Source organism: Urtica dioica, chromosome 2 (genome assembly GCF_054948205.1).
Source record: "Urtica dioica subsp. dioica isolate 48M chromosome 2, U.dioica_male_clone48M_v1_H2, whole genome shotgun sequence".
In the NCBI taxonomy this organism is placed as follows: Eukaryota; Viridiplantae; Streptophyta; class Magnoliopsida; order Rosales; family Urticaceae; genus Urtica; species Urtica dioica.
Window position 1 is genome coordinate 29194486 of NC_142757.1, and position 16679 is coordinate 29211164.

Genomic DNA, 16679 nt, shown 5'->3' on the forward strand with positions numbered 1-16679 from the left:
TCTTTAGTAGAGTCAGTTGACATTAAGCTAAACTTGGAAAAGGTTTGTGAACTTTTGAGTCCAAGTATTTAGCTCAAGCTTTGTTCATTTGGGTACATGAGGTCACTGTCACAAATCATATCGAGTAGGAATAGTTAAACTAGAAGCTAAGTCAAAACAAGAACGAGACAAGTTTTACGAAAATTGTCAAAAGGGTAAATTTATCTTTTGGACATAGCATGAAATGAATGTCAATAAATTTTTTGACATGGTCATATGATGGCGTAGATCACTTGGCCATGATGTGTTCATTGGGCCTTGTGGATTAATTTCATTTCATAGAATTTTACTTGAAAATTCTCAATGGGCTTTTCTTATGTTGTCATGAACAAGTAAAGAAAAATCTAGAAAGGCTTTCTAGAAGCCCTTTCGCCGTCCAACCCAAGAGAATGGGAGACTAATTTCTTGCAACCCAATAGAGAAAAAGAGAGTTTATTTTGTGCATAAATGTATGAAGATACTTGCCAAAAGAAAAAGAGGAAACAAATTTTCCCCAAGAGGAAAGTTAATTTCGTCCAACTAGAGTCAAGAGAGAAGCAAAACTAAATGAGGAAACAAATCCAAGGCTTCTAGAAGCCTATGTTGGATGTGCAACGCAAGGAAACAAAAAGAGGAAATAAGATTTACTCATGAATGCTTGGAAAAAAAGAGGAAACTACTTCTTTCCAAGGCTAACCCTTCTCCAATAAATAGGACCCTTGTTTCTCTCATTTCATTCATCCAACATAAGTTAGAGATTGAGAGACTCTCTCTCTAGACATTGTTGGCCGATCCTCTCTCTCTCTCTCTAGTTATTTTTCGTTTTTGTTTTGGCACCTAGGTCCTCATTTGACCTAGTGTTTTAGCTCTTCGACTCTAAGACTTGTTCTTGAGTCGTCATGTTTAAAAGTGCCCAAACACTAATTCCTTTCTTTCTCGAGTGATTCTTGTGATAGAAACTTTCGTGGTTACTCGAGTTCACGAGGAAAGAAGAGAGACGTGTTGCGAGGGGAGACGAACATTATCAACCTTCCGAAGGCTCATCAACGTTCAAGCATATAAAAGGTTAGTAAACTTCTATGGTCATAATAGTTTTTATTTATATGTACTTGCTCTTTGTTTAGGTTAGTAAAAACGTTTTACTAGTTAAAAGAAAATATTTAAAATTCCGCTGCTTACCGAAGCGTTAAACTTTTTCTTAAACCCTAGATCAATTCCAACAGAGGCTTGGAGTGGACCGTCCCTCACAAGTCTCTGAATCTTGTCTAGACTGAGATTTCCAAGTCTTAAGTGCCAGAGATATGTTGATTTTATTAGATTGGAGGAATTAGAAAGTTTGATCCTCTTTGGCTCCCTAACTAGATCATTATCTATTTCAGTGTCTAAAAGTGAAGGTTGCGTGGGATAAATGTAAAATAGAGCATTCCTCATACATGCATCAGTGAAAAAATAATTTGAAAGAGAAATACGAAATCCATTCTTTATAAACTTTAAACAATAATCTTGCTAAACAATAATCTTTACAACTACGGTTCTTTTTTACTCCAGTTTAGCCTTTTAATGGAGTCTTTGAATACAGACTACGGTCACCTTTTTTTTATGCTTATATTAGACTCCAGTCGAATATAAAGCTGTAGAGAATGGTCTATTTTTCTTTACAACTAATATAAAAAAGGTAGTGGTAATACTCAAAAAATTATAAATGATCAAAATTTCACCATTTTTAGATGGAGGGAAATTTCCCACAAAATTTTGGCACATTTACACTACAGTCAAAGGTAAAGAAGGAGTTGTAATACTTAAAATATAAAAAATTAACAAAATTTTACTATTTGAGTGTGGGAGGGAAATTTCCCATTAACAAAATTGGTTTCCCACCCATATGAAAACTAAGAAAAAATGACTAAGTATTGGAAATATTCACATATACTTGTACACAATATGAGGAACTAAAACACCTCAAACATTTATTACCATCTAATATTGCTCTGAAAAAAAAACATTCGAACAAGAACTTGACTCTCATTGACCACTATCACTGACACCACCCAACATTGACCACCGTCGCAGCTTTGACGGCGACACATCACAACCCAATAAAAACTTCTTCGACATCACATCACAACCCTAAAAACCTTGTTCTAGGTCTTCCAGTCATAATCCTAACGTCGTCGTCTTCGATCGGTATGAGCTTTTTGTCCGTTCTTCATCTGTTTTGTTGCTGAATTTGGGGTTATTTGTGAGTAGAGAAATTTAGGGTAAAATGTCATAGAAATGTGGGGTTTATTTAAGGTTTCATAGTTTGTTGCTCGATTTGGGATTATTTAGTAACAGATTTGAGAAATTTAGGGTTAATGTCTTAGAAATTTGTGGTTTATTTGAGGTCTCATTGCTTTGTTGCTCAATTTGGGGTTATTTGGGGTCTCATTGCCTGTTCTTACCTATTTGTAGATTAAGAATGCAAATTATCTAGTTTATTTAGTTTTGTGTATGTTTTCTTATATACAGAGATTAAACTCAGTCAACAATGGTTCGCGTGAGTAAGTAAACTGAACTCTATGTGTGTGTTGTGATTGCTAATTGAACTCTGTGTGTGTGCTTGTGGTTGCTAATTGAACTCTGTGTGTTTGGTTTATTATGTTTTAGAGGTTGGTCATGCTCATCCAAAGGTCTCAGGAATGACAAAACGGATATTAGAAGCCGTTAAAAAGACTTCGAGATCCTCTGGTCGTGGGGATAGTTCCCGAGAAGCACATGTTGATGATCCTAGTACAAAGTAAGTACTTTTATGCTTCATATGTCATTTACACATTTACAAAGTACAAAGTAAGTTCTTGTTGATCTGGTTGTAGAAATATTAGACTATTAGTTCATTTAATAAATTGATTTAAATAACACATTTTCACATAATTGACAAGTCATGGTTAAATTCCGATAGACGCTCAAAAGAATTTGAAGATGGTGTTGAATCTTTCTTACAGTTGTGTAAAATTAACTTACCCAATTTGGAGTCCTTACGAAGTCCATGTAAAAGGTGTGGAAATATGGGATCGCATTCTTTTGAAATCATCAGAGATCATCTTTTATGTAACGGTATGGACCAAACATACGTTTTTTGGACATGGCATGGTGAAAACATGGTCTTTAGTACAGACAAAAAGCTCATCCACCAACCAAAAGCACATACTTTTGGTGACTGCGATGATGCTTTTAATACCGTCGAAATGGTTAAGGCCGCTAATAATTTTCAGGAAAAAGATTCTGACATGTTTGTTGAATACGTAGAAGATGCGAAAAGGCCACTCTACGACGGTTGTCTGAAATTTACTAAGTTATCAGCTTTAGTAAGATTGTACAATCTGAAAGTCAAACACGGGTGGAGCGATACAAGTTTTGACGAGCTGTTGATGTTGTTGGGTGACATGTTTCCGAAAGGAAGTCAATCACCAAAGTCTATCTACGAGGCCAAGAAGACGTTGTGTACCTTAGGTATGGAATATGAACAAATCCATGCTTGTCCTAATGACTGTATTCTGTATAGGAAGGACAAGGTTGATTTCGATGTTTGTCCTGTTTGTGATGCATCTCGGTGGAAAATTCCAAAAGGGTCCATGAAACCTACAGTAGGTGTTCCAGCAAAAGTCTTGTGGTATTTCCCCCCAATACCCAGATTTAAAAGAATGTACGGTACACCGGAAATAGCGAAGAATCTGACTTGGCATGCCAACGATAGAGAAGTCGACGGGTATTTGAGACATCCAGCCGATGCAGCTTCGTGGAAATCGATAGATAAGAAGTGGCCTGCTTTTTCAGATGAATTAAGGAATCTTCGATTGGCTGTAGCGGCTGATGGGATTAATTTGTATCGTTCTTTCAGTAGTCGGCATAGTACGTGGCCTGTTACGTTGATAACATATAATCTTCCTCCGTGGTTGTTCATGAAGAGGAAGTATATCATGTTAATGTTACTGATATCGGGTCCCAAGCAACCGGGAAATGACATCGACGTCTACTTGGAACCGCTCATGGACGACCTGAAACTGTTATGGAGCACAGGTATCAAATTTTTTTATGCTCATTTAAGAGAGACATTCACTCTTAGAGCCATTCTGCTATGGACAATAAACGATTTCCCAGCGTACGAAAATATGAGCGGTTGTGTCGTAAAAGGCTACAATGGTTGTCCTGTATGTGGTAAAGACACACATGGCTTGTATCTTCATCATAGCAGGAAGGTCGTATACCTAGGTCATCGCAGGTTTTTGAATCGGCATCATCCTTTCAGAAAAGCAAAGACGGCATTTAATGGGTCCCAAGAACTCGGTGATGCTCCTACATGCTTGTCCGGAACAGAAGTCTTACAGAAGGTGACTCGTATTGGATATGCATACGGGAAATGTTCGAAGAAGAAGAAGGGTGAAGAAAAGGTAGATCCGATACTCCCTTGGAAAAAAAGGTCAATCTTCTTTGATCTTGAATATTGGGAGTTTCTTCATGTGCGTCATATTTTGGACGTAATGCATGTCGAGAAGAACGTGTGTGAAAGTATTATAGGAACATTGCTTGATGTCTCGCACAAGTCAAAGGATGGTCTTAAAAGTCGATTACATCTTCAGGATATGGGCATCCAGACCAAGCTTCATCCAAAGGTTGGTGACAAGAAAACATATTTGCCTCAATCAACCTACACATTGACGAAGGAAGAGAAGAAAAGGTTCTGCAATCTGTTGTCAGTGCTCAAAGTGCCCGATGGCTACGGTTCCAACCTTAGAAACTGTGTGTCGATGGAGGAGTTAAAACTGTTTGGATTGAAATCACACGATTATCATACGCTTATGCAACAGATTCTTCCAGTCGCATTACGAGGATTGCTGGATAAAAAGGTCTGAACCACAATAACAAGAGTCTCTCGCTTCTTCAATGCGATATGCAGCAAAGTTGTCGATGCTTCCAAACTGGCAAGCCTTCAAGAAGAATTTACAACAACTATGTGCCTCTTGGAAAAGTATTTTCCACCATCTTTTTTTTTACATAACAGTTCATCTAATGATACATCTAGTACGAGAAGTTCAATTTTGTGGACCGGTTCGTCTAACTTGGATGTATCCACATGAATGGAACATGAAAGTTATGAAAGGTTACGTGCGAAATCGCAGCCGACCAGAAGGTTGTATTGCAGAATGTTACATAGTTGAAGAAGGTATGGAATATTGCTCGGAGTACTTGACTTCTGTAGAATCTGTTGGTGTTCCATCCACGAGAAATGAATCGGGTGTAGATGTTGGCAAACCAATCTCTTCTGGAAGAGTGCATACACCTAAACAGATAGAATTGGAGCAAGCACATCTTTTTGTGGTGGAGAACACTACTGAAATCAGTCCGTATATCAACTAAGTAAATAATTTTTTTTTACTTCATATGATATATGTTTTAAGACTAATGGTGACTTGTTGATATGCTACTTAGGAAGCATATGGAGTACTTGCTTGAATGTAATCAAAGTAAAGTGAAGGACCAGAAATGGCTTCAAGATGAGCACAATCGATCATTTACCAATTGGCTCCGTGACAAAGTATGTGTTCATTATACAAGAACTAGTAACAAAAAATCAATAAGTGTGTTATTTTTTTAAAAATTTCTATAGGTTGCTCTTGATTTGGAAGAGTCTAGAGTTTCGGTATCACAGACATTAAGGTGGATGTCACATGGACCGAAAGCACACGTTCTTTCCTACAGTGGATATATCATCAACGGATTTCGTTTTTTCACAAAGGACCGTGATGACACAAGTTCTGTTCAAAATAGCGGTGTCGCAGTAATGGCTGAGACAATGCAAGTGTGCAGCTCAAAGGACAAGAAACCAATTGTTTCAGACATAACATTCTTTGGGACTATTCAACAAATATGGGAGTTAGACTATTTCGTATCCAAAGTGGTGGTCTTCAAATGTAAATGAGTTGACAGTTCAAGGGGTGTTAAGGTAGATGATGGATTCACAGTGGTTGATCTTTCAAAGACTGGGGACAAGTCAGATCCATTCATTTTGGCAGACCAAGTCAAACAAGTTTTCTATGTAGAAGACGGAATGGATACGTCGTGGTCAATTGTGGTACCGAATTTAAAAAATGACTTTTCTAGTCCAATACCAGACGATGATGTTGATTATGAAGCTCCTGCCACCAAAATATTCTCTGATGCAGAGTCTTCAGATTCGACAGATGACGAAACATGTTTGCAAATAAATGAAGAGGGTACATGGATCGATAATGACTAGTGCGAGGAAGATGTAAGAAAACTTAATTAACATGTTTGTGTGTGTGTATGGGACTGTTTCATAATTAATACTGATGTATATTGTTTGTGTATGTATGTACGTGTATAATTCTGATTCATAACCTTATTGTGTGTAGGTGTAGTGTACCTGTGGTTAATGCAAAAGATGAAGACAAATCACAGACATCTCCAGCAAAAAAAGGACAAGAAGGACATGTATAGTTGAGGAAAAGAACACTGGAAAATCAGAGGCACTGGGACGTTTAGAGGAGGAAAAGAATGACGACACAGCAGTGGCACCCCAACCAAAAAAGAACAAAAAATATGGACCTGTAGTTCAGGAAAAGGAAAAACAAACATCAGTGCCAAATGACTGTACAACAGTGGCACCAAAAGCAAAAAAAAAAGGACATCAAGGGGACCTACTCTTCTTACCTAGGTTGTTATAGCTAGAGCAAATGGTGTGGTGAAGCCAATAACTTACAATGACCTTGGACAAAGCATCGGTGACAAAACTCAGAAATGCAAAGCTATGTAGGTGTTGTTGTGCGATCAACTGTACCCATTGAGATCGAAAATTGGCGTTCGGTATCAACTGAGCTCAAGGAGAAAGTGTGGGATCAAATCTAGGTAAAGCCATGTTCTGATTCCATTTAATAACTATGGTGTCGTATTCCATATGTAATACCCGTGCTTTTTTTTATGCAGACATCATATGACGTGCCTTTCGAGGGTAAGAAAGCTATATTAGCATTTGCGTGTACAAAGTAGAGACAGTTCAAGTACAAGCTAGCAACCAATTACATCAACAACTATGTTGACAAGCCACGCATGTTTGCAAAACCGCCACCGGCGTATCCTTTTATTACACAGAAATCTTGGAAGATTTTTGTTGCGAAACTTCTCTCTGATGACTTTAGAACTTCGAGTACTGAACAGTCTAACAAGTCAAAGAAGATCAAGTATCGGCACCACCTTTCTAAGCGTGGATTCGCAAACGTAGCAGCTGACTTGGTGAGTATTGAAGTTGATATATGTGCATCAGACTGTTTTTTATATTGATATTGTGAAGTTGTTTTAGTATGTGGATTGTTTCATTTCCTGCTCTATTATAGTCTAAGGAAAGGGGCGGCACTGGTAAACCATCTCGAAGTGAGCTTTGGAAGATCGCTTATGCAAAAGGCAGTGCTGCAGAGGATGAAGAGATTAGCTCATTTATAGACAATCTGGTTAGAATAAATAATTGAACTATTTTTTTGTCTATCTGGTTAGTCAAACTTAACTTACCTATATGTTTGTATACTTGTAGGATGATTGTACCAAAAAGATTACGTATGGGACTGTTTGTTTAAACCCGAAGGAAGACGCTCTCACATTAGCGTTGGGAAATAAAGACAGTGGTGGTTTAGTATGGTGTATTGGGCATGGCGTTACTCCTTCAAACTACTTCAACACTCCAAGGCAGACAAAAACAAGCGCTTTCCTTCAACTCGTCTTAGAGGAGCATAAGAAACTGACATAGGCACATCAACGAGACGCCGATGAAAGGCGACTTTTACTATTACAAATCAAGGAACTTCAAGAGGAAAACATGAAGTTAAAGGCTGGCGATAACTACTTTAAAAGCTCTCTTCTTCAATCAGATAAGGGTAGTTGAACAGCCAAAAAACCAAATCTACACTTCTCCGATGATAAGGAAAATTGCAGTGACGAACAAAAACTCTACCAGGAAGAATGCGATGATATCGAAGTGATCGGGCGTAGAGATTTCGCAAACGGAAAGGTAAAAATACCCATGTTTTGGTTCTTAATTAGTTAATTGTTAAAATTTACTAAACTAAATTCCGTTTTTTTAAGGAACAACCATGTAAACTAGATGTGGACAACATTTCTAATGTTGTTGCTTATGGTAAAATTTGTTCTGAAACTGCGACCAAAGGAACAGTTTGGGGAATCAAATTGGGGGATGAAGTTGTACGTGTCCATGTAGATATGTGCGTTGATGAGAAGGCTATATCTCCAATGTGAATGGGTAAACATGAATTGACTGTCAAAGAAGTAGTTGGTAATCAAGTTCCGTGGCCTAAGAATATGGTTACAATTGAGAAATCCAAGGTAATCACTCAACTAATTCTTACGTGTTGCTCATTTTTTTTTAAATTATGGAGTCTAGAATATCCAATACGTGTTTCTTTTCAGGTGGTAACACCCGTTCGTAGGTCTCCCAGGAAAAAAACCAATCAGATATGGAGTCTAGAATATCTCAAGACTAATGTTGCTAAAGTCCTGGGGAATGACAACTCAATATATTTTCCCTTGGACGAGAATATTTTTGGCAAAAATCGAGTTCTATATATTTTTCGTGATGATATTATGGCATTTTATAGCATGGAGTGGATCACGTCGAGCTGCATTGTTCTGTACATGAGGTAATCTTTTCAATACTCATTGATCTATTTCAAATATATGTATATTTTAGCCACATCCTAATGAATCTTTGCTTTATGTGAATTAGCTACTTGTATCAGAAAATCATGAGCATGAAAATTGGATCTATGTATGCGTTCATAGACCCAGTGTCTTTGAATATGGGGACCAGTGGACAAAAATCTGACCTTATTGCCAACAGAATGGAGGGTTGTGGTGTTGGTCAACTATTCTTAGCTCCTTTCAATCTCGTGTAAGTGTATTTACATGAGTATATTGTTATATGTTTTGAGTATTTATATGATTTCATTTTTCGTTGGATGGTGCTTAGACGGTTAATACATTGTTTACGTGGATTCAGAAATCATTGGACGTTGCTTGCACTCGACCCGCATAATGACCGAGTTTATTACTTTGATTCTCTTGCTCGTAAACCTGGAAATCATATCAAAGTTGTTATTAATACGTGAGTTCACACATTGATCGACTTCTTCATATTTATGGATCTTACATAGTTATACATTACATATATATCATAACATGTGTATTTCTGTACGTAGTGCTATGAAATTATTCAACTCGAAAGCCAACATAACTATGAAGAAAAAAGCTACATGGGAAGTTGTTAAGTTATGTTTAAATTTTGTAGCTAGTCTGAATTTGTGCTTGGGATTCAATCTGAAATTGGGTTGAGCTACTGTGTGGATTGAATCTGAATTTTGTAGCTGACTCAATCATTGGTTGTTAACTTTTTTCTGTTTGTCTAGTGTCCTCGACAACCGGGCAGAACAGAGTGTGGATATTATGTGATTAAGTACATGGAAGATATCATTGGCCATCACCTAATCTCGAGTGAAGCTAAAGTAAGTGTTTAGCCTTAATCTTTTTTTTTTCTGGAAAAATACAGCCTTAATATAGTTATAAGCTTGTTTGTTTACTTGATGTGGTTAAGTAATTTTCATTTTTTTCATCGTTAATATAGTTCGATGGAAAACGTAGTTATACTCGAGACGAGCTCGATGTGATGCGCCAAGAATGGGCTGCCTACCTTCACTTTGTATTAGGTAGTGTTCTGGACACTATCAAACTATTTTGTATTTTATGTAGAACCATGATATCACTTGGATGGATTTGCTGTAGAATTGTGTGATATTTTGGCACTTAGTATGCATGAAGCAAGTACTGTAGATTGTGTGATGAAGCAGGGACGTCTTTGGATTTAGGTATTGTGGTTTTGTAGCATTACAATGCCTGTACTAGTATGGATATGTTGAAGAATTTGGTACTTGGTATGATTGATATGAATTTGGTACTCTTGTAGGATTATTCAGGATATATGGTTGGATGTAAATCTGGTACTTATGTGGATGTGTTTTTGGTACCATTTGGATGTGTTTTGATACAATATGCATGTTTGTGTTTTGGTAAAATATGCATGTTTGTGTTTTGGTACAAATATAGGTACAAATTATACAAATTAGAAGATTGAACCATTTTAATTCAATATATATTTTTATACAAAATATTGCATTCACAGATATTTTACTACAGAATTCAAATGTAGTTAAATGATGACGTTAAGTTCAACTCCAATTAAAAGAAAGTAGTCTAAGCTAAATCACACAAGAGACTACAAACGTAAACTAGAGTCTTAAGTGCGTAAACTGAAAACTACAATTTATCAATGTAGTCTTAAAGCTAAATATAAATATCTATCTTCCTAGACGACAACAATACGCAGTAGTCTAAGATAAAAAAATGAACCATCTCAATTTTTCAACTACACCTAAAAGATGTAGTCTTCAACAAAAAAGACTGAAGTCATAGACAAAGAGATAAGTCTCCAGTGCAATAGATGCCAAAAAAATGCCGTAGTCTGTCCAACTCAATTAATTATAACTACTCTTTAAAGCTGTAGTGTTTATTGACTCAAAATTTGAACAACTACATTATAAAAATGTAGTCTTCAACAGAAAAGACTGGAGTCATAGGCAAAGAGATAAGACTCCAGTTCAATAGATGCCACAAAACGCCGTAGTCTGTCTAATTGACTCAATTAAGACTACTTGTTAAAACTGTAGTTTTTTTTATCTTATGTAATTGAGTTCTATATAACTACATCATAACGTTGTAGTATTTATAGATGCCACTAGTAAGACTACATCTAAACAATGTAGTTATATATTTTAACTATAGTCTTATAAAACAGATACACTACGGCCAAACACTGGAGTCATAATCAAAGAGATAAGACTCCAGTGCAATAGATGACAGTCGGTAAAATGTAGTGGATTTATAATGACTACAACGTTCGGTAGTAGTTAGAGGCCAAATTTCTGGTAGTGAACAGATATTAAGTTTTTTCCGAAGGAAGGAAAAAAAATAAACATTATTTAAATTTAAAGTTCTGTCTTCAAAAGACAGCGTCACAGATCCCACAGCCTTCGCTGACACCGAGCTCCAATCACCCCATCTGAAGGAGAAGTCACCTTCCTCTAAACTTTTGCTTTTCCTGAAACCAGTCATGGAACAACAAATATGGTTAGTAGTAGCGGAGTCAAGAATCCACGTTGATACATTATCAGCTACTAAGCATGCTTCGGTAATAAGTACAATACATTTTTTCTTTAATTTTGAGGTAGGCAGGACAATTCCTGCGCCAGTGTCAAGGTTCATTGCAGTGGTGGAACTTGTCGTTAGACTTGTCCACCTTAGCAACCCGGGGCTTCTTCTTCTTTAGAACCTTAGGTTGGTTCTTCTTCTCGGCCTTGCGAGGTCTCTTCTTAGATCTAGAGGTGGAGGCTCTATGCTCAGTAGCATGTACCTCTCCTTGTGTCCTCTTTTTCTTAGTGAGACCCTCAGAAGTGTGAAGCTCCTTCATAAGCTCGGTAACAGTGTACTCTAGCTTGTTCATGGAGTAGTTCAGCTTGAAGGTATCGAAAGATTCGGGGAGAGTTTCCAAGATCATATCTATTTTGGTCTCCCCGTCAATCTCAGATCCTAGGATTTTCATCTTGTTCAGGTAACTAATGATGAGCATCATATAGTCCCTGACAGGAGTCCCAGCCTTCATGCGACAGTTCATAAGCTATCTGACTACTTGTTGTCTGGCCTGATGCCCTTGCCCTCCAAACATGTCATGGAGATTGTAGAGCATGTCGGCGGCCGTCTCTATGGCACGATGTTGTTGTTACAACACATTGTTCATCGATGCCAAGATATAGAATCTCGCAATCTCATCGGATCGGAGCCAGGGCGACTTTTTCCTCTTGAGTCAAATCATCATTCCTTTGAGGACATGGGGTGGTGAGTACCCATTTGTGCTTGTCGACGGTTGGGATGATGTCGAGGTTACGTTTCCAGTCTACGTAGTTCTCGCCTTCGAGTTTATTTGAGGAAAGGATGTTTGAGAGAGGGTTGAGAGACTTTATGTTGAAAAGGTTGAAACTAAGTTTATGATTAGTCTTTTGGTTTAGGATTTAAGTTTTTTTAAGTTTTTAGGATGAACAAGACAGGAAAAATCCAAAGGTGTTATGAACGAAATGACACTTTACTCCTTCGAGAGAAGGCCGCAAAGACTCTCCTTTCATAAGTAAATTACTCATCATTAATGCATAGCCAATATGTCAATACACGAGCTTGATTAGCTACCTTGTAAAAAAGTTTAATCACTCACATCCTTTCGCAGGGCCTCGAGGGAGGATTACTAGGAATTGAGTCTAAGTGTGTAATCAACCACTTAGTCAAAGAGATCGACTTTGGAAAAACAATCCACCGAGGGGAGGCCTTGTTGTTGGAATTGATCTAGGGTTAAAAAAAAGTTTAACGCGTCGAGCAAGCGGCAGAATTTAAAAATTTTCTTTCAAACAAGTAAAACGACTTTACTAACCTAGACAAAGAGCAAGTACATCTAAATTAAAACTCTAAATGAGCAATACATGTTTACTAACCTTTGTGAAGCTTGAACGTTGAGAAGCCTTTGGAAGGTTGAAACGGTTGTCTCCCCTCGCAGCACATCTCTCTTCTTTCCTCAGGAACTCGAGCAACCACGAAAGTTTCTATCACTAGAATCACTCGAGAAAGAAAGGAATTAGTGTGTGAGCACTTTTAAACACGACGACTCGAGAACAAGTCTCAAAGTTGAAGAGCTAAAACACTAGGTCAAATGTTGACCTAGGTGTCAAAACAAAAACGAAAGAAAACTAGAGAAAGAGAGAGGAGTGGGCGGCCAAGCTAGAGAGAGAAGCTCTCAATCTCTAACTTGTGTGATATGAGAAAATGAGAGGAATGAGGCCTCTATTTATAGGAGAAGGGTTCGCCTTGGAAAGATGTAGTTTCCTCCTTTTCCAAGCCTTCATGAGCAATCCTTAGTTGCCCATTCCTTCTTCTACGCGTCCACCTCATGCAAATCCTCAAGGGATTAGTTTCCTCTTTTCCTTTCCTCTTGGCCGTGTGGCATGCCTTCTAGAAACAAGATTTGTTTCCTCTTTTGCGTGCATTCACCTTGCCTTGGCCGTCCACTTCTATTTCCTTCTAGAGGAAATTTGTTTCCTCTTTTTCTTTTTGCACGTATCTTGATACATTAATGCACAAAATTTGTCTCTCTTTTCTTCATTTTGGGCATGCATGGGCTTCTAGAAGGAGCTTCTAGATATCTCCTCATTTGTTCATGACAACATAAGAAAAGCCCATTAAGAATTTTCAAGTAAAATTCTATGAAAGGAAATTAATCCACAAGGCCCAACAAACTTGTTCTGCCGAGTGATTTAAGTCATCATATGACCATGTCAAAAAATTTATTGACATTCATTTCATCCTATGTCCAAAAAGACAAAAATACCCTTTTGACAATTTTCGTAAAACTCGTCTCGTTCTTGTTTTGACATACCTTCTAGTTTAACTATTCCTACTCGATATGATTTGTGACAGTGACCTAATGGATCCAAATGAACAAAGTTTGAGCTAAAATACTTGGACTCAAAAGTTCACAAACCTTTTCCAAGTTTAGCTTAATGTCAACTGACTCCACTAAAGAGTTGACACTGAGAATCTCTCGGTTCAAATGAATTTATTTTCTACTCAAGAATTCAACTAATTGTGATGAGTGGATCTACTGAATATTATATATGTTTACCCTTCATGAATATAATCAGCTAGTCGGGATTTACAAAATTACCACTTTACCCTTCTAGCTGTTATTTCCTCAACTCCTTTTTCGCTTGTGAATAAGTTAGGAACAATGTATTGACAAGGAGCTAACAAGTCACATTGTTTCATCCAAAAGAGTCAAGACTCAATTTGGACACTGGCCAGTTCATTTTTACACATTCCAAGGAACAAAGCATGAGGTGATATACATTGCATTTCAGCAATCTTGTACATGAATTCCATATCTATGAGATCTTCACAAAGTTACTCATGACATGTTCATAACCTAGTACTGCACCAATTTGTCCTGTTAAGAATCAGCTAGTGAATCCGAACTTTGACTTTCTCATATGAGAGTACGTAAGCTATGAAATGACATGTCTCATTTTAGGATTGAGGTAAGCATGATACAATTCATATGTAGTGAGTTCGAGACATAAGAGGTAAAATGGTTTATTCTTATCTTGTCTCTAGAAGTGCACTGGTCAATTCAGCACCTTTGGAAGATACCTAGAAGAACTATAGAGTCTCCAACTCTCAATGTCCCATAACCAGACATCATAGATTCTCCTAACAATCGTAATGAGATCAATAGTCCTTTGATCCTTAGATTGTGAATATATTGTTTTAACCAAATCATGAAGAGTTTGTTCATGGAAATATACATTTGTTTCTTCATATGTTCTTAGGTTTGTTTATGGACTAAAGACTAAGGTTTTATCATAAAGCTTCAGACAAGAAAGAATGAATGAATGTTTCAACTTTTTTTATTATTCAGTAGTTACAAGCAAGAGTCTTCGTAAGACTATATGACATCAAATGTACATAAATAGACACTACTACTCTTCTTATGGGCACCATTGACAACACTTGTCTCATTGTCTCACTCTCTCACGTAGCTCTTTGAGCAATGATCAGAGCAAAGCGCCGTTGGGTACTCTCATTTAAGAAAGGGCCACGAGGATGACTCTTAGTCTGGCGACAATTGCACTTTTCATTAGTGTTGGGGATCGTGGGTTGTAAACAACAAGTATAACCCTCCCACTTAGTTTTTAGAGTTGGCTCATCGTCTCTTATAAGTTCCGGAAACACATTTCCTATGGTATAGAGAGATAGAACGGTATTCTAAAAATTGAATCTTAGATCGTCATGGTTCTAGGAAGAGCAGTGTTTTTGCATAAAGGCACAAGGCACATACTCAGACATTTTCCTATATTTTCTACTCGTAAAAGTGTATGAGGGAAGTGTGAACTTCTAACTCATTCCAACACTTGAAGTTTGAGATTACACATCTTTGTGCAGTTTTTCGACTAGTCTATGAGGACACCTCCCACTTAAATTTTCAAGAGCAAATAGATTTTGAATATAAGTGATATAGATATAGTTTTGAAAACTTATTTAATTTGGATGACAGAATATTTTCAAGTTTGAAAGTGAAAACGGTTTTTTAATATTCAAAGTAGTTTTTGTAAAACTCATTTTCAATTAAATATTCAAAAATCAAAACTCTTCAATCTTACACATTATGTTTATAACATTTAGAAAAACATTTTTGCTAAATGAAATTTTTCCATTTGAGTTCTACAACTCTTGGAATGGGAGCTGGGATTAGGAATTCAAAAATTAAATTTTCAAGAAATCCAGTAAACCCGGGCAGAGAACACCTCGGAGTAAAAATGCCCTAAACAGCGATTCCGATGTCCAATTGAGCTAATTTTGATTGGTTTGGAAAGAAGACTCAGAGACCTTTAATTTTGTTCAAGAACTATTCAAATCCAAGTTCCGACCAGAAAGATATGTCCCTTTTACATTGGCTATTTTTTAAGCTCAATGAAATCTGGATAGAAATTCGGTCGGGACTTAAGTGCAAAAGATTTAAGTGTAACGTAACGTTTTATTGAGTTGTCAAGTCTTTTGGATGTGTATTATTAACATGGTAATAGTATAACATAAGAGATAATAACAACAAAAATAAAACGAGCGAGTAAATAAGCAAAACAAGCAAGACTATATTACTTGTCACAAAATTACCCGAAATTTGTCAAAGCCCATGAGCATATAACTTAAAATCTTAAAACAACATTTAGTTTTTACTCGGTACCAGCCTGGAATGGAGCTTGATCTTTGAGAACCTGTGAGCAACCACGAAAGTTTCTACCACTCGAGTCTTTGAGTTTGGTTAGGATTTAGTGATTGGGCACTTTTAAACACTATGACTCAAGAACAAGTCTTTGAGCCAAAGAGCTAAAACAAAATGCTAGGTGTAATGAGGACCTAGGTGCCAAAACAAAAGGGACAAGAAGAGATTCTAAAGAGAGAGAGGGGGGCGGCTACAATTTAGAGAGTGAGGCTCTCAATCTCAAAATTGTGTGAATTGTGAATGAGGTGGCATATTTATAGGGGAGGATTACCTTCAAAAGATAATCTCCTCTTTTCATTAAATATAGCATATTCATGAGTAAATCTTCATTTCCTCTTTCCCACCTTGCACGTCCAAGCCTCTTGCTTCTACAAGAAAATTTGTTTCCTCTTTTGCTTGCTCTCTCCTAGGTGTCGTCCATCTACTTTCCTCATAGAGGATATCTGTTTCCTCTTTTTCTTTTGGCAAGTATCTTCATACATCAATGCACAAAATAAACTCTTTCTTCTCTATTGTAGACGGTTTCTATGGCTTCTAGAACATTTTTCTAGATGTTTCTTTATTTTTTCATGACAACATAAGAAAAGCCCATTAAGAATTTTCACATAAAATTCCATAAAATGAAATTAATCCTCAAGGCCCAATCCAAGGATGTTGGCCGTGTGACTTAATA

General features: G+C 37.0%; 2 protein-coding genes across 2 annotated transcripts; both read left to right on the top strand.

The window, feature by feature from the left end:
- The first annotated feature begins 3155 nt into the window (after positions 1-3155).
- LOC149404270 (uncharacterized) lies at positions 3156-4907 on the top strand. Its single transcript, XM_089607473.1, has one exon. The coding sequence runs from the start codon at positions 3156-3158 to the stop codon at positions 4905-4907; it is 1752 nt and encodes a 583-aa protein (XP_089463599.1).
- A 3412-nt stretch (positions 4908-8319) lies between these two features.
- On the top strand, positions 8320-9528 carry LOC149404271 (uncharacterized). The gene is made up of 5 exons (XM_089607474.1): positions 8320-8406; positions 8491-8720; positions 8807-8971; positions 9080-9184; positions 9486-9528. The coding sequence occupies exons 1-5, from the start codon at positions 8320-8322 to the stop codon at positions 9526-9528; spliced, it is 630 nt and encodes a 209-aa protein (XP_089463600.1).
- Positions 9529-16679: the final 7151 nt, after the last annotated feature.

Bases quoted from the DNA above. Each gene is read 5' to 3' on its own strand.
- LOC149404270 (XM_089607473.1), top strand. From the start codon at position 3,156: ATGGTCTTTAGTACAGACAAAAAGCTCATCCACCAACCAAAAGCACAT.
- LOC149404271 (XM_089607474.1), top strand. From the start codon at position 8,320: ATGGGTAAACATGAATTGACTGTCAAAGAAGTAGTTGGTAATCAAGTT. The intron at 8,721-8,806 runs GTAATCTTTTCA...TATGTGAATTAG, and splicing joins TGCATTGTTCTGTACATGAG to CTACTTGTATCAGAAAATCA. The intron at 8,972-9,079 runs GTAAGTGTATTT...ACGTGGATTCAG, and splicing joins TTAGCTCCTTTCAATCTCGT to AAATCATTGGACGTTGCTTG.